Genomic DNA, 18,567 nt, shown 5'->3' on the forward strand with positions numbered 1-18,567 from the left:
AGGGAAGGACACTGTTAATGCAGCTGGACTGCTATTACTTGTGGAATTGATCCCATCACTTTAAAAGAAACCCATAAAAACTAAACCACTTACACTAGAGAAAACAGAAAGAACTTACTCCATGTGAAACACAGTCACAAAATATTCCTATGTAAGGACTTTACATAAAAGCTATCAGAAGTTGTAATATTCATATATTGGTCCTTAAGCTACATACTGCTTTACATGCATTTTACTGATATTGCTAAAACTGATAAATTGGTGCATTGTCATTTTCATGCTGTTATAAGTTTTTTTTTTTTTTTTTTTTTTAAATCGCTGAATTGAACTTTATCTTTTGGAAACTTTAGGATATATTGCTCTTTATCAGATTTAACTGGATTTAAGTTAAATTATTTATTTTACAGATAAATATAAAAATGCCAACTTAAACAAATTATTTTCTTTCCACATTATAAGCAATTACTTGATTCATGAAAGTTACATTTCTATATAGGACATACCATTAATATTGTGTGTATTAATCTTACTGTGAAATATACATGGGCACAAATATTAAAGTAAAATATATTATTAGCACAAACAGTCCTCTAATGTGATCTCATACAAATTTGACCTTGGCATGCAGCACATACTTTTTAAATGAACTATAAAATAAACTACAATAGCATAACAGCATAATTTTGTGTAGACTCAGGATTCTCTAAAATAAATTATTTCAAAAAAATGGTGTAATTATATGTATGACCTTGGTATTCGTGACAGTAACAAAAAAAACCTACATTTAAAATAATAATTGTAAATAGATAAAATCAGATGGTGATAAAAACCAAAACAAAGACAACAAAAATAAGAAAACATTTCCCACACATACACAACAAAAGTTTGTGGTCAGTAAGATTTTGTAATGTTTTTTTAAATAGTTCTCTTATGCTCACCAAGGCTGTATTTATTTGATCAAAAATTGATTAAAAACAGTAATATTGAAGTATTATTAGTATTATTTCAGCATATTTTAAAATTTATAATTTTTTCTTGTGATGGCAAAGCTTAATTTTCAGCACCATTACTCCAGTCTTCAGTGTCACATGATCCTTCAGAAATCATTCTCAAGAAACATTTCTTATTATTAATCGATGTTGAAAACAATACTTTTTTTCAGGATTCGTTGATGAATAGAAAGTTCAAAACAACCGCATTTATTTGTAATATAATTATTTTGTAACATTATGTTTTTACTGTCACTTCTGATCAATTTAATGTATCCTTGCTGAATAGAAATATTATATTATTTCAAAATAATAAATAAATCTTCCTGACCCCACACTTAATTTTGAATAATAGTGTACGTGACCTATTCTCAAGTTTTTGTACAGTTTTAATAAAAACATTGCTAGCCTTTGGGGCAACTGTATAACTTTACATTTTAAAACACAGAAGGAAGTGAGTATTCTGTAGTGCACCAACGATAAACAGTGGTTAAACGGTTTACTTTGAAGCATGTACCTTTCTTCTTTATGTAACGCTTAGTCTGAAATTTGTCCAGGAAACATAAAATCAACACATAAAACATTTTTATATAACATACATTCATCAACAATGAAGTGAAGCTGCTTTGAAGTGGAATATGCTTGACTTTACACTAGTTCTGGCACGGGTGTTGAACCATTTAACAGCAAAATGTTCTGATATAAACATAAATCCTACTAGATTTTGCATCAGAATCTGTCAAGTCTGCACTTGCACAGGCAGTTGCTCTCTTTCAGCATGGTGGCACACGAAGCAGCCGTACCGATGGGCGTCTCACATTGACATTGTGACATTTAGTAGCTGGTATAAAGATCCAAACTCCCACATTCTCCAAAAAAATCCGATTACATCACCTGAGAGGAAACAAAGACAGCTGCCGTCACAGTTCTATGTCTTTCTGTCACTTTGAGTGGTTTTCACCTCATTGTTTGGGACTCTTGTCTTTAACTTTTGACTTACTGTCCCATTTAGGAGTCCTCACGAATAGCAAACCTACAGCTACCAGTCCCAGCACAACCCCCAAACTAGGAGGTCCACAGGGGCTGACTTCTTGAGCCAGACCAGACAGCAGTGGTGCAAGGACCCGTCCCACAGCTGTGACTGACTGTCCCACTCCAATTAACGTCCCGCTAGCTTGGGCTCCCCCACGCTGTAGTTCTAAGTCGGTGATGCATGTGCGTCCGATAGTGGTAGAGATGGCAAAGAACGTGGAAGTGAGCAGGACCTGCCAGACGTTGGGTGCCGTGGCATATAGGAAGATCAACGTGCAGGTGAGTGCGGTAGAGTGCAACAATAAAGCAGACATGTTGTTGCCATAGAGGTGTGTGACGGGTCCCACCAAACAGCCAGCAAGGGCCCCCAACATACTGCTGTAGCTGATCAAATAGCCCGTCACCTTTGGTTTGAGCTGAAAACGCTCCTCCATGGCTAAGGAGAAGTTACTGTAGTACAGCATTATGGATACAGCCATTAGAAGACGCACCAGGAACACGTCCCACATATCGGAGGAAGCCACCATGCGGATCTGTATCCACACTGAGGTCAGCTGTCTCCAGGCAGGCTGGACGACAGATATGTCTCTCCAGCCCCAGCCTCCATTTGTTTGACTACGGACTGCTGATGTATTAGGATGGCGAATGTGGTTTTTGTCTGAGCAGTTCTGCTGGACTGAGTTTTTTATCTCATTGTAGGATTTGCTGGGTTTGGTTTTACTGTTGGCGTTTGCATCAACACAGTGATTTAGCGTCTCACTCCAAGGTAACATCCAGACCAAACCTGAGAAAACAACATTTGGATAAGCTTTGTAGCAGACATCTGAAGGGATCGCTTGTGAAAAAGATGTGCACTTAATTGTACTGAATGTGCACTTGCAGTGTACAGAAATTATTTTAAAAACTGTACTTGCAGATAATATAATTTAAGGAAATAAAAGGCCACTTCATCAGAGTGCACTTTCATGACTGAAAGTGACAACAATAATTATATTGATTTAAATGTTTTACTGTAAAGTTACTGTAAATCATTGTTTTAATAATCCTGTCATTTAATGAAGTACTTATTTTGATGTGTTGACATACTGAAGTATGTAAAACACTTGATTATAATTTTAACTGTCATGATATGGCTTCAAACTTGGAATATAGTTCATATGCTGTACATATGAAGTCGCTTTATAATTCTTTATGGTGCTTTTGTGTTCTTTTTGAAGTTTGAAAACTTCAGCTCACATTCAACATTTTTCTTTTTGTATCCAGTGGAAGAAAGTCATGTGATTTTGAAATGACATGAGGGTGAGTAAGCAATGACAGAAATGTAACTTTTGGATGAAACATCCCTTTAATTTATTACAAAATAATCTCAGAAAACACTGGGTTCATCTATACTTGTCTGTACTTTCAAGGAATAAGTTACTTCATTTATTAATCTAACTACTGTCAGTTTTGCTCACCTGCATTTAGAAGGAAAATGGCTGCACAGACGAATGAGGATAAGTAAAAACCGCCCTCATGTTCAGTGAGATATCCCCCCACCACTGGTCCCAGAATGAATCCCACACTTGAGGCTGCATTAAAGTGGCCCATCACTAGAGGCCGCTCTTTCTCCGACACAAGATCTGACAGGAGCGCTCGGCAGATAGACAGGGAGTGTTTAAAGAGCCCTTTAAAGAGGAAAAGGAATCATTTCAGAAATGCTGCACTTCCTAGTAATTTGCAATATCAACCAAAGTATGCCACTACTTACCCACTGGTATCCTGGCCAGCACAAAGAGTGAAATACTCGTGGACAGACCCAGCAGGCCATATCCAAAGGCACTGAGCAAAAGGCACGTCAGTAGTGAATAGCACCTCCCTACCACATCACTCCAACTTCCCTGCCAACCAGCGAATACAACACATAAAAGACAATGAAATATATAAAAGAGGCCATTATCAATAACACTGCCCTGTAATTACTAACTTTGAGGTGCTTATTCCAAAAATAGTGCCTGTGTTGCTAAAAAACAAAAACCCCTGCAATAATGTCAGATTAAAAGTTTTACTTTAAATTACATTTTAAATCATTAGGTTTTAATAATATTTTGCTGTGTTTAAAGAGGAACATCTATTTTGATGTGTTGACTAACATACTAAAGCACATGTAAAGTACTTCATTTTTTTTTTTTTTTTTTACTGTAGTATGTTATTTAGTATTACATTTAAAGTTAATATATTTTTAACATACTAAATTACAACTTAATTATTCCAAATGTGTAATTATAAAAAAATGACATACAAGTTTCAATAGAAAGGGAATATTTCACAGTTAATAATTTCAGTCAAAAATCAATTATTCACAGTCTAATTGCATTTAATATCATTTTAAACATTTAAAATTGCCGAAAACATTACATTCAGTTTGCAATTAAGTATATTCTTAGAAAGTATATTATTTCTATAATAAATAAATTACAAAAAAATTACAAGGGTAATAGCAGCAAATACACAATCTTGTGAAAGTTTTGCACAACATAACCATGTAAAGATGCTGTAAGCAATGCTAACTGTTTTGCTAAAGAGCTAACCTTGCTTAATCTTAGCAAAACAGCTCACTCCAAAAACTGCCTTCCAAGTCAGCAAACCAAAAGCTTTAAAATGACTGACGTGTATCAACCCATGGTCAGATTCTTTTTGTTGTATACAGATGTGACATCTCAGGAAACCAATTTCAGTGATATCCGTCAGGTAGTATAGGACATTTTCTGTGTGATATTAATTGCAGAACCTTTGAATGAGAATCTTAGTCGTTTATTAAAGGAAAGCGTGTCTCTGCGAAGAAAGCTACAGTTTATAGCCTACAGGCAGACAGATCGGACTTGGCAAATGAAACCGCTCAGGCCCTGAGGCAAGCACTGCAGGCATCTCCATACCAGCACTCATTAGACTGAGGTATCACACACACACACACACACACACACACACAGATCTGCAGACACTGCACACTGGTGTAATGCAATACAAACTTAAATTGGATTTACTATGTTCTCTCTGTTTCTGGCCTACAGGCATGTCATAGAGGTTCACTGCTCCTGTCTGCTGTCTCCATGCTTAATATCCAAGAGAAGACAAACATCTCCTTCACTTCTTAACTAGCCCCGTGACCCTTCAGTCTTTAACCAGTTTACAGTTACAGTGTGTGCCAGTGTGTTTGTCAATGGTAACATGATGACTCATTTTACAGTAGCACACTCTACACGTTAGAGCAATCTGCAGTTTGAGGCTCCCTGTAATGTTGATTGTAATAAACAATTACTGTGATACATGCTTTGGTTTCCATGGAGACATTTCAGATGAGGTAAACATGGATTATTAAATTGAGAGCAGCAAATTGATAATCATATTACAGCAGCAAATGCAGCTCGCTAAAAATAAAATCACTACTTACCACCACAGTGCTAGAGAAGAGTTGTAAAACTCCATATGTAGATCCTGCAACAATGGAAAACAGTCTTTATATTTATCATTACTAACATCACTAAATAAATTAACCACTAAACAAAAGAATAATTTTAGTTTCACAATCAAATAGCTGAGGTAAGAAGACCTTGTGATCACAATCTAAGCTGCCTGCCTCATGAACTCATGGAATATCAATTGAGCTGGTGATTTCCATCCAGCTCTTTTAATCAGAGACGAGGTGCAGGCAATGTGCTGGTGATTTCAAAGACCTGCTTTTCTAAAAATTACAATCCGCCGACTATTAAGTCATCCGTTGACTGAAAAAGTAAGAAAAGTGAATTGACTTTGGTCCTTTTGAGAATAGGATGTGCAGAATTCAACAAAATTGGACGTATATATTTAGAAAAACAAATGCCAATTGTTCCATTAAAATTATTTTGCACTGAATTGATTTTGTGCACCCTCAAAAATCATTATTCAGACCTACAGCTGCAACATTCTTGTGAGAGAATGAACATTCTGACTCTGATTATTAATCAATCAAACTGTTTATTGAACACTCATACCTTTTTCAATAAATCAGTGAAACATTTCTGAGTAAAAATATATTTTTACTTCTTCTTTTACGTCTTCTTGCATTAAAACAGTGCTGTCTAATATTCATAGGAGTTTGACAGGGATGGCATCCTATTAATAAATACCAATGTGCAAATATTGAATGATCTAGTCGGCACCTTCTAAACAACTTTTTTCTCACTAGGATTTGTTTAATATAGCTTACTTGTTAATAAATACATGAAGTAATTACTGGTTTAAGATCTGAGGGTGAAATTTTGCAATTTATTTGCTATAAGCTATTTCAGTAATAATAAACAGGCAAATAAAACTGACTTCTATAAGGGAGTTTTCAATACATACCATTTCTTGGTAGATTTTTATACAAATCTATGCAAATTAATTGTATTGTAGTCTATATAGTTTAGATCCCTAAATGTGACCTTTTTCTCTGGATCACACCAAAAGAAGCTAATTTTCATAACAGGCAACAATTAGTGAAATATGTTATTAATACTGGATGGAATTTAACAACAACAGAGACTTACCTACAATCCCAGCCACTGTAGGACTTGCTCCTAGAGACTTCACATGATGACTCAGCAAAGGGATAATCATACTGACCCCAAAGAGGTCCTGAAATCACACACACACACACACACACACACACACACAACAAGGATTTATACATCAGCAAATCAAAGCTTAATAAATAGATTTCTAGCATTTCCCTATAACATATTTAAGGCTATGATTAGAGTACAATTTCAGCAGATTTACTCTGAAATGGTACAAATATGGAATTAAATTGACTGATTAGCCTACATGAATCCTGAATTGCAAAACAGACCTATATAAGCATTTAAAAAAAAAAAAGTTTCTATGGCATTTAAATATCATTTCAAAATTGTTCTAAAATGCATTTTGTCACTTGATTCATCATTTAAATAAAAAAAAAAATCAATACATTTTCATTTAAAACTCATAGTTACAATTAAGATGTGAAGTTTTCCAAAGATAAAACAGCCTAATCAAGTAAAATATATTCCTTGACAGCTGAAAAAAACACACTTCTATTTAAAACTAATAACATTACAGTGCTTTGTGGAAGTAGTTCAACAGCATGCTAAAAACAATGAATGAATGAAGGTGTCAGCTGTCATTACAGTAATGTCAGTTGGCATAAATAGGGCAACTTAGGGGGCAACTTAAACAAAAGCCATACACCACTGAGCTTGTTTATCTGGATTTTTATATGCAGTCATGACAGCCAAGGACCTGATTAAAGTCACACCATATCTCAACCCAGTGTCACGGCACTTTCTATTAAACTAAAACTTTTAATCTAACAAAAACTACCAGTGAATTAAAGCCAGGAAGGAAGAATTCAATGTGCCAGAGAGGGGAAGAAGAGGAGAGACCATTCTTTCTCATGGGTGCTGCCAAAATCCACAGACAGAACAAAAGATTTCTACTGATGCAAAAAAATATAAATTGCCAAGGCATCCTGATTTAAATATGGGAAGCTAAAAAAGCAAATGTGACAATATTGTGATCATGAAGACCACTAACAACTGGCTTGAGACATCACATGAGAGGTAAAATACCATTATCAATGAGCCCTTGAAAACAACACTCCTGTCCTACAACAGTTTTAGCAAATTCTTTTTATCTAAGTGTTACAAATTGGAAATCTTTTTCATGTGCCATTGGGAATATGAGAATATGGATCACATATGCAGAACAGGGACATCAGATGTATGTAAACTTATTGACAGCGCTTAAACTGATGTGTCATTGCTATCAATGACATACAAAATACCCTCTCCAAATACAAAATAGCATAGGCCTACTCACCATGAATCCCACCACGTATATACATCGTATGATCCGCGTTGGTCTCCGTCGTTTGTGGGTAATGGCACATTTAGAGTTATTCATTCTCCCGCACTGACAGAGACTAGTGCAGTGACAGTCAATGCGGAAGCGATGGACAGCGTTGCTATGTTGTTCTTGACGAAACATCACGAGGTTTAGACCATCTGTCCCTTTAAAAGCGACGCGCGATGTGCTCTGAGAGTAATACCCACATGGAAATCACGAATATCCCTGGCTGACTGTATTTAATCACTTCAAAAAAAGAAGTAACTCATTTCGTGCGCTCGAATGGGCGAGTTTTCACGTGGTAAAATGCCGAGTGGTGGTTTATTTAATGTACAGGATCTCCTATTTATGGTACAGTCCAGTGAACGCATCTAACAGAGACACGCGCTGTATTTGAACTGCGAATAAAATTAGTCTGGTATTAGCAGGTAATCTTCTAAAATTAAGCATTTATTTTGAAATATTTCAAATTGAGTGTTTCTCAATTTTTCGTCCCTTTCTCAAAGGAAGTGAAAATGTTTTAAACAAAACATATTTTCTTGGAAATAATTGGTAGCTCTTTAGCAAGTTCCGTAATTTTGGTGGGAAAGAACAACGCAAATGTTCAGTGAGTAACAGTGGATTTGATGAGTTATGTGATGATTTGTGGTGTGTTTCACTCTAAAACATTCCATTTGCATCATTAAATTACATTAATCGGTATGATAATACCAAAATTCCAAAACAATATAAAATCTATCTATCTATCTATCTATCTATCTATCTATCTATCTATCTATCTGTCTGTTTGTCTGTCTGTCTGTCTGTCTGTCTATCTAAGCATATCTTCATAAATGTCTAATTTATATTTTTGTTTGAATGTTTTTTTTTTGTGTGTGTTGAAATATAAATAAAAACATAATTTAATTTGATTTAAAAATTACACATTTCAAAACATAATTTAAATTAGTATATTTAAAAAGGTTACAGAATAATAAATTGTAATATAATATAGTTGAATATGCAACATTTAGCCCACGGTCCTCAATCAAGTTTGATTTTTGGCCTTTTATATTAATAAGGCTGAACTCCTCTGCTTATGAATTAACTGAATTTCCAGTCCCTCTAGTGATAAATCAATTAAATAATTAATTAATCTTTCTTTCTTTCTTTACACATTAACTTAGTTTCTATAAAAACTCTTTCTCTCCCTCACCTTTAGGGGATGGAGAATATTGTGCCTGTCCAATGTATTATTCTATAATATTCTAGGCTATAGTCTAATCACATTTTATATTGTATTTCTAGTTTATTTTGTTTTGTACCATACAGCTCTGTAGTCATAGTCATTTACTCTGCATACTTGAGCCCCATCTACTGGCAATCTTTCTTTTCTGTCAGACTGTACCAACTTGTCGGGTCACTTGAGTGGGTGAGAGGGTGGATGCTATACCTTTGAGAACTGGCATTACCTCCTATTTATATTTCACACATAACCTTAAACTGCCTTGATCTACAGACCTCACAGTTTTTTTTTTGTTTTTGGCGAATTTGAGTATGTACCCTATTATCATTATCCACATGTTATATTGTCAGGTGAGCTTGACTCAATCCAAGATTATGTCATGGTAATTTTAGAGCTAAACTTCTCTCTGGAATTTTATTTACAAATCCTCTCCGGCTTTGAATGTGGAATTGGAGAAGCTAAGACACTCGATCATCCCAGTGCAGCTGATACAGTGATGTTCCCAAGATAGTTTACATGAACACACTCACATGGACCCATCCTCACATCTCGTGTTAAAGGAATGCTTTTGATTTTGCATGCCAGAACATATAACAGCTTAATTTAAGATAATGAATCCAAATCAACAGTAAAGTAGCATGAACTTTGTCTTTCGGTGCAGATGAAAAGGACTGTTGTTTCTCAATATTATAATAGGATAAAGTGTGCAGAGATAAATTTAGCAGCACAGGGAGGGAACTCAATAAAACCAGCTCTGCTCTGCTGTGCAAAAACACCACAGACATTCATTACTACACAACACAAGACTTCCAGCACTTGCAGTCATCAATGTACATCTGTTGTAATTATTTTTAATTTTAGCTTGTATAATTTTTCTCCTGTATCTCTAATCCCTAAATATCCCTCCACACTCAAACTCAGCTCAATGCAAGGAAAAGCCCTGTTTCACAGCCTTATGTCCACTTCAGTGGCTCTGCCCTTCATTCACAGCACAGTGATAATTAGTCTCAGGTTTATCTGCTCTGTGCACAATGCCCCACTTGACATACAATGAGTGTGTATTTTCTGTTTTCCAGGTATTGACAGTTTCAATCAATAGATTCAAGTGGAATCATATGATACATAGTGGAAGCAGTTGCACTACTGTTTAAAAGTTTGGGGTCAGTGAGATTTTATGTTTAATTATTTATTTATTGGTATGTTTTTGAAAGAAGTCTCTAATGCTCTATGAGGCTGCATTTATTTAATCAAAAATACAGTTGAAACAGTAATATTGATTTAAATGTCTGTTTTCTATTTTAATATATTTAAAAAATGTAATTTATTCCTCTGATTTATTCCTGATTTTTAGCAGCCATTACTCCAGTGCCACATGATCCCTCTAATATGTTGATTTTCTGCTTAAGAAACATTTATTATAATTTTATTATCAACGTTGACAACAGCAGCTTAATATTTTTGTGGAAACTGATACTTTTTTCAGTATTCTTTGATGAGTAGAAAGTTCACAGGAGCACCATTTATATAAAATAGAAATCTTTTGAAACATTATAAATGGCTTTCACTTTTGAAAGACAAATGAATGCATCCTTGCTGAATAAAACTATTAATTCCTTACTAACCCCACATGTTTAAAGGATAGAGCATTTAAATGTATATCCATATGGTATTAACCCTGATTCATCTACATTAACTTCCTTCAGAGTTCAGTTCTCAGTTGATGGTGGGATTTGTAACGAACATTGGAATGGGCTCTAGTGTCTTAATTTTCATTCCTCTCTCAGCTGATTGTCCTGTGGTGGGATATTTTGAATCACGACTCGTGTCCCTCCCGAAGTCTCATTCTTAAACAACTCCTCTGAGAGAGGCAGCAGGCACCTTCACTCAACTGACCAAAATAGCCCAATGGGCAGCTTTACGCTAGTATGCTGTCATGAAGCCCACTCCCCACCCAATGCCAGGTCCTGCTCTGGCTAAAGGAAGAGGACACTGACACAGACACATATAGACACCGGAGCTCAGAAGAGTACTAGAACAGCCACTTGTGTTCACATACTATAAACCTTGCTGAGCATAACTGGACTAAGAAGCTATTTTTCACACAGATTGTGAGGAGTAACATAATTTCAGGGCCTACTTCATGTGGGAAGGAGGAGAGACTGTTTAACAAGAAGTAAACAGCTGAGAAAGATTGTCATCATGAAGTTACATGTGGCACTATTTTTTGCTGGGCTCTTTGGTGCCTTGGCAACTCTGTTCATTCTCTTGTCTTTTGGCACGGACTATTGGCTCTTGGCATCAGAGACCTGCAATTCACATTCAAATGGTCCAGTTACTTTGCAGGTGGGTGGAAGTGTTGATTCATTTCCTTAAAAAATGCTTGAAATGGATGAGTGTTTTATTGATATGAATATTAGTTCTGGGGCATTATCAGAAGAATAGATTTAGGGATAGTCTGTCTAAAAAATATGAAATGAATCTCTTCAGAATTGTTTTGGATTTTAGTGTATCTGTTTTGTATTGAAACTAAACTGAACTATAGATTTCTGCACTCTGATCCTTACTGAAGCAAGACCCTCAAGGAGTCATGGGCATGTTTGGTTTATAAGCAGTGACAGTCATATGACATTCTCATACGTCACTATTTACAGTCTCCGAGTTGCTTGAGTGTAGACTATCACATGCTGTGGTTTGATACCACACTTAATACTAAATAACGAAACTGGAATCTCAGTGCAGTGTCTATTCATAGGAGTCACAAATGACTTAGGTTTCCCTCCTAAAGCACTGGGAGGGAAAATTCAGTTGTAACTGAAATGCGTCCAACTCGATCTCATGAGAAAACGTAACTATTTTACTAAGCTGAAATGGTTTTTCAGAAAAAAGTATGCATCAAAGGTCCACCCCCAAACGTAACGGTCAGTGGTTGTACTGTGGCTACAAATTCATCAAAATGTAAAATAGTTTTGACGAATTGACAAAAGAGTGTGTTGGATGCAACCGTGTGCTTGGTGTCTGAAAGACAGATGTCAACAGCACCAACAGGAAGTCTACAGGAAAGCTTGATGTTGAACTTGTTTCATGTATCATAGTAATTCTGTATATTTTGATTGGTGGTGCTTAAATGTAAATATAAATATCTCCAGATTTATTTTTGCAGAGAATAATTGCAATGCTTACTTGCTATTGGTCTAGTGCACACTTCTCTTGAAGATAACTGCTATTAGCTGTGTTTTTGGTTTCTAGGTGGCCAGGCTGGTCATTAGTTGGTCATTGGATGGTCTAAGATCATCCAAGCTTTTTTTGAAACATTGGCTCTGGGCTAACAGGCTAACGTTTACCAGTTTAAGTTGGATTTCCGAGCAGGGTTGAGTCAAATGCCATAAAGCACCTCTGCAATCCATAATGTTCTTGATTTTCTTTTTTGTAAACTGCATTTACACACATAAATAGCATATGGCCATCCATAGACTGCAAGTGTCTGTTCTCTAGTTGTTTTCAAATTTGTAATTTCACTGGCTTCACAACAGGTGTCCATTGCTCTCTGACCTCTTCTCTCTTCTCCTTCACAGCGAGGTGATATTGTGGTTAACCGGGGTCAGGACCAATTTAGTGAAGACCAGAACATTACCTTTCATCATGAGGGCTTCTTTTGGCGCTGTAGCTTTAATGAAATCATGAACAATGATGATCTGTGGAAGTTCTGGTTTGGTAAGAGGCTGTTATATTTCCTTTGGTGCAACATCATTAACTAATTTTAATTAATTAAACCTTATTATAAACTGTTACCATTATTTAATATTACAAAGTGTGAAGTGCTCAGTCATGCTCACTGAACGTGGCATTTGGCCCTCTTGTGAAGCTCTGGGTGAGACTTTGCCACAAATATCATAGGGGTCTGACCTGTTGCCCTACAGAAGGCCACAGAAGGTTCAAAGAGAGGGAATAGTTGTTCAGATTACCAACTCGAATATGCTAGAGTTCTGAATCTTAATTGAAACAATGATTTATTTGAAGGAACAATGAATAATGAACTAGCACACTAATAAATGACAATTCACCTTGTTCTTCCCTTAGAAAATCAGCCACATGCGAGGGAATGCAAACCTGCATATCTTCTTCCCTTTCCGTTCCCTGACCAGATCTACAACACTACCAGTTATCAGACTGCCATAAGTACGTTTATTGATTGTTGAAGTTTATTTATTTCTTTATAATTGGAATTTATTTATTTAACAGATGAATATTGTTTATGCCCCAATGCCAAATTCCAATATCAATATCTTTCAACTCCTCTACATTTCTCTCTCTCTCTATTTGTTTTTAAATTCGGTTTATTAATATTTTGTTACATTTATCCTGCTTCTGACCATGAAAATACCCATTGTAGCTGACATGGTGTTACAATACAATCATACAAACTAACAAATATTTTTATAGATTTTTTTGGTTTTGTTTTAATAATTAGTTTGCTTTAAATAATTTGCTTACTTCATTGAATAACTGTGTATCTAGATAATTGTCTTGCTGTGATCTCAGCTGTCGATATGAAATTAAAATGAACCATATTTACTTTCACAATGTATATTTACTTTTCATTGACTTATTGTTCTTATTCTAAGTTAAAAAAAAATCCAAATCAACATGTAGTAACTTGCTCTGTCTCTGAAACGACTTTTTGGTTGACATCACAAACCCCTCATACTTTTTCCACTCTCCACCTAAAATCAAGATGCAAATCAAGTCAAACCATTTTTCCCCACAAATATCATGCTTCACTGTGAAGTTATGGAAGTTTCAAGCAGCATTCAGCATTGTTTTTAAAGGTCTACTTTCGTGGCACTGCATAGTGTATAATGTAACTGAATTGGCTACTGTAATGTGAACTGTTGTCCCTCTGGTTTGTGTTAATGAAAAACATGATTATTTAGTCTACAGAGGCTTCTGGAGCGTCTCCATGTTGCTGGGTGTCGCTGCTGTGGTGGCCGGCGGTTTCATTATTATTTGCGCGGCTCCATTTGCCAATCATCGCCTTTATAAAGCAGGAGGTGGACTCTATCTCATTTCTGGTAAGTAAAAGATTGCACGAGGAGGTAAGGTGTATCTCATGTGCAGTACTCAACAATGTGTAACAGATTTCACAAACATCTAATTTATTCTTTACCCTTTATCTCTCTCTTTCGTGTTGCTATTCATTTCTCCAACTCTCAATGCTGTCTCTTTTCTCCAGGTTTCTTCCTTCTCGTTGTCACTGTTATGTATGTTTTATGGCTAGATATTTTGGATGTAATAAGCTCGTATAAGGAATATCAGAAGACGAATAAGTGCCCTGATTTTGAGCTCAGTATGAGTTACGGCCTCTCTTTCATGCTTGCTCCTGTGGGCGTGTTCTTCTGTCTTCTGTCTGGTCTTCTCTTCCTAGTGATTGGCCGTACAGTTCAACATCATTATAACTGAACCTCGTGAATTGTTTCAAAACAATTGCTCAAAAGGCATTAAAGTGATAGTTCACTCCAAAATGAAAATTGTCATCATTTACACACCCTCATGACGTCCTAAACCTGTATGAATTTCTTTCTTCTGTTGAACACAAAAGAAGATATTTTGAAGAATGTTTGTAACCAAACAGTTGACGGAAGCCATTGACTTCCATAGTATTTTTTTTTTCCATACTATGAATATCAATGGCTGCTGTCAACTCTTTGGTTACAAAAATTATTCAAAATATGTTTTCATTTTTGGGTGAACTATCCATTTAATTATCTGCAATTCAACTCTGAGGATGCGTTGACTTAATGACAAGGTGGGGTACAGCTATTATTGATTTTGAATTTTGCAAATATGGCTTCAGTACTTGGCCATCATGTGTGCTGTGAGCAGTACTGTAATCATTGATGAAGGATGGTTTGGGAACACCTCATGTATGTGTGAGTATAGTATTGCACAAAGCATTACATTATGTTTAATATGTCTTTTATTAACCTCTACATTTTTATATTACTCGGAAAAAACAACAAAACATGTTGGTAAACTCTTTTTGACTGCTTAAACTTTATCAAGTACACATTTACACATTTTTTGAGTTTGTGTTGCATTTTGATTATTCATTTATTGGTGATTTCTAGAGTGTTTTCCCTCTCAGGCTTTGAAACAGTCTAGACAGACTTTGTAGCATTGTAAAAATATCCAGCTGACCTGAAAGTTTTACGTTTTACTTGCACAGCTTGTTCACACACCACACACACACACACACACACACACACATATATATATACACACACATAGCCTATATATATATATATATATATATAATTGCTTTGTAAATAATATTATATATTGCTATCAAGTACAGCTGATATGTACTGTAATATTTCGAAAAATTAATTAAACCTTTAATTTAAAAAAAATCTCTGTACATTTTTTTATTAAAGTTGCAAGGGTTGTTGATTGGATTTTTGAGATGTGGGTGTTGAACTAAAAAAAATGAATGCAAGCTTGTTGTCGATTGTGAAAGTGAAGATTGAGTTTTGATTAAAAATTACAAGGTCATTAAAAAAATCAAACCCATAATAAATGGATGAATTGTTCACAGTAAGATCAATAACTTGCATTTAAATCGATGCATTTCATGCCGACTTTAAAGGGGTCATATGATGCTGCTAAAAAGAACATTATTTTGTGTACCTTAACCTTCAGCTGTCAATACTGAGTAAATAAATAAATACTCAGCCCTTATTTAATCCCAGCAAACACAGAATGTTTTCCTAACATTCCAATTTGGGGAACCACATTTTTGGATAACCAAATAAGAATGTTGAAGGAATGTTCTCTGGTGTGTGTTTTGTGACAGCTAAAGGGAACCTAACATTCCTTATTGGTTTTTAGGTTGTTGTTTTTTTATTTTTACAACCAAAAACAAACATTTCCAGAACCAAAAACTGCATTCCATGGGTAAAGAAAGAAAGGTAGTCCAAATGAGAATGCAGTTTTAAGACTGATAATATGAGGCAATATTACCTTTTCCCATCAGAGACAGACAGAAGACGAGACACTGACAGGTGCGTCCATGTAACAACAGAATGGCTGGGAGCTATGATTCATCTATATGGCAGGTGACAGCTGTGTCTATGCGCTCTCACTATACGTAGGACTGTTTGAGGCAATGCTACAAACATTAAACTTAAGCATGCATATCAATAAATGTATTACTGCATGCTCTCTTACTGCATGCTCTCTTTCCAAACTGTTTGCCGCAGAACTCATTGAGGGTGTGTGTATCTATTTCTGCATGTTTGTATATGTATTACTGTCAGTCTTTAGCATGTCTGTGTCTGTATTCGGTTTCTCTCGAGCCAGCTGTAGGCCTCCTGCAATGCTATACAGTGTGTTATTTAAAGGTCTTGGATCATATTGCACATGAGAACAGAGCTGAGCGTGCTCATACTGACCTTAGGTCTGAACTGAGGTAATGTGTACAGATGGAAAGGATTTAGTGTTACTCGGATAAACCAGTTTGACCATTGTTTCCTGAAAAAGGCTGCAGTTAAACTGTGCTAAACCAGTTTTCACTTTATGACCTGTGAGACTGACCAGTAATAACTTTTCAAAACATGTCAGTTCTAATATTTGACACTGTAGTTATTTGTGGAAGTCACTTAAAAACAAAAGATGTTTATCCTTTTTTTAAGTGTTTATTTATAAAAATATATATTGAATATTTGTGGGGGTCCATCTACATTTCAGCCAGTAGAGGTCACTGTTACATGAGAAATCAATGCATACTCAAAACACTAGACAATAAGATGGAGTATATTAAGTTAGAACTTAATGTATGTTTGACACATGAGACATATAAATAAATGTAACAGAACTAACAGTTTTTCCCTTTTATTAGTGGGGTAATATCTTGGTCATACATTACTAAAAGGTCCTATAAGTTGGTTCATACATTTACTAACAATTAACTACACAACAGTATTTATTAATCTTTGTTAACATTTATTAATAAAAAATAAAACTTTTTATTGTTAGTTAGCATGTCAGCTCAGGTACATTAAATGATATTAACAGATACAACTTTTGATTTTAATAATGTATTTGTAAATGTTGAAATTAACATTAACTAAGATTAATAACTGCTTTATTAATAATAAAAATGATTAATAAATACAAGTTTAAAAAAAAAAATACTGTTAGTTCATGTTAAGTAACATAGTTACCTAATGTTAACAAATGGTACCTTATTGTAAAGTGTTAACAAAATCTTTTTCAGGGCTGATGCTAACATTTCATGGGGCTTATACATTTATAAAATTAGGCTTCTACGCATTAATGTTTTCATGGCACAGTGTTTTTATCACTGTTATAACAACATCAGTTTCTGTTTAACTTGTGACAGTCATTTCTGTTAATCATTTTTATGTGTTTTCAGTAATAAAAATGTCTTATCTTAATTTTATTTTATATTATCTAATCCAAAGAGTCGGCTATATCATAATACAACAATTGAAGACATATCTACTTACATGTTTGCCCTTGGTAACAGGTCATTTCTGATATGCGTTTGTTGAATTCATTTACTTATTATTTACGTATTTCGATGAATTCATTTACTTATGCTTCAGGATTTTTTTTTTTTTACCTTAAAACTGTCTACTATGAAATATTCACCTCCACAAAAAATCATCTTAATTTAAACATATCAGAGTTGTCTGTAATTGTGAGATGTGGGATTGATGTTCCAGGTACCTTACACAACTCACAAGTTTTCAGCATACTCTCTGTGGGATGTGACACAGATGTGTGAATTAATTCTGAATGTGTTGAAAGAGAAAATAACTCCGCATAGATGGTTTGTGCTTTGTGGACTCTGTAACCCAGACTGCAATATACTGCACATTAATGTGCATCACACTTTGGTGTTCGAAAGAGGTTTATCTAACCACACATTGTGTGTGTGAATATGTGACGCGGGTGAAAATCAATCAGTCAGAGAATACATAAAAAGCCATGGAATTATGGACTGAAAATCAAATCAACAGGAAATATCTGAAGAGAATATTGACGGGACACTGGCTTTCTTGTGATGCACTGTCAATAAATGCATTTTTGTGTGCCTTTTGCAAATCTGGGTGAGAATGTCGTTACTTCCTTGGTCCCTGGTGATTGTTGTGTGGTTCCACATGATTAGGCCAGATAATTGTGTGTTGATAATAAGCATGTTCACAGCACTGCACAAAACACTGTGTTCCACAACAAGACTCTCATGTGGGCTGCCAGGACAGTCGGGAGCTGTAGATTATGTACAGTACATGACCTCAGGTTAGACTGAGAGACAGTGACCTACAGATTCAGTGCATCAACACCTTTTTAGCACACAGTAAATATCAATGCATTTCTGAACAAAACAGACCCAATCATGCATGCATTTATGACAGT

General features: G+C 35.3%; 2 protein-coding genes across 2 annotated transcripts; one reads left to right on the top strand and one right to left on the bottom strand.

The window, feature by feature from the left end:
• Positions 1-1,399: 1,399 nt before the first annotated feature.
• Positions 1,400-8,093, bottom strand: LOC107721579 (major facilitator superfamily domain-containing protein 9-like). Its single transcript, XM_016529671.1, has 6 exons — positions 7,878-8,093; positions 6,569-6,656; positions 5,452-5,495; positions 3,772-3,901; positions 3,479-3,688; positions 1,400-2,805 (listed from the first exon to the last, which is right to left on the bottom strand). Exons 1-6 carry the CDS (start codon positions 8,043-8,045, stop codon positions 1,952-1,954), a joined length of 1,494 nt encoding a protein of 497 aa, XP_016385157.1. The 5' UTR covers positions 8,046-8,093; the 3' UTR covers positions 1,400-1,951.
• Positions 8,094-11,082: 2,989 nt separating this feature from the next.
• Positions 11,083-14,679, top strand: LOC107721587 (transmembrane protein 182-like). The gene is made up of 5 exons (XM_016529682.1): positions 11,083-11,472; positions 12,702-12,840; positions 13,207-13,305; positions 14,061-14,198; positions 14,360-14,679. Exons 1-5 carry the CDS (start codon positions 11,329-11,331, stop codon positions 14,584-14,586), a joined length of 747 nt encoding a protein of 248 aa, XP_016385168.1. The 5' UTR covers positions 11,083-11,328; the 3' UTR covers positions 14,587-14,679.
• Positions 14,680-18,567: the final 3,888 nt, after the last annotated feature.

This window comes from Sinocyclocheilus rhinocerous, unplaced genomic scaffold (assembly GCF_001515625.1).
Source record: "Sinocyclocheilus rhinocerous isolate Xijiao unplaced genomic scaffold, SAMN03320098_v1.1 scaffold30, whole genome shotgun sequence".
NCBI classification, from domain to species: domain Eukaryota; kingdom Metazoa; phylum Chordata; class Actinopteri; order Cypriniformes; family Cyprinidae; genus Sinocyclocheilus; species Sinocyclocheilus rhinocerous.

Coding starts and splice junctions, on each gene's coding strand:
- LOC107721579 (XM_016529671.1), bottom strand. CDS start 8,045: ATGTTTCGTCAAGAACAACATAGCAACGCTGTCCATCGCTTCCGCATT. Junction 5,496..6,568: donor TACAGTGGCTGGGATTGTAG/GTAAGTCTCTGT, acceptor CCATTGTTGCAG/GATCTACATATGGAGTTTTA. Junction 2,806..3,478: donor CATTTTCCTTCTAAATGCAG/GTGAGCAAAACT, acceptor TTGTTTTCTCAG/GTTTGGTCTGGATGTTACCT.
- LOC107721587 (XM_016529682.1), top strand. CDS start 11,329: ATGAAGTTACATGTGGCACTATTTTTTGCTGGGCTCTTTGGTGCCTTG. Junction 12,841..13,206: donor TCTGTGGAAGTTCTGGTTTG/GTAAGAGGCTGT, acceptor TTCTTCCCTTAG/AAAATCAGCCACATGCGAGG. Junction 14,199..14,359: donor TGGACTCTATCTCATTTCTG/GTAAGTAAAAGA, acceptor TCTTTTCTCCAG/GTTTCTTCCTTCTCGTTGTC.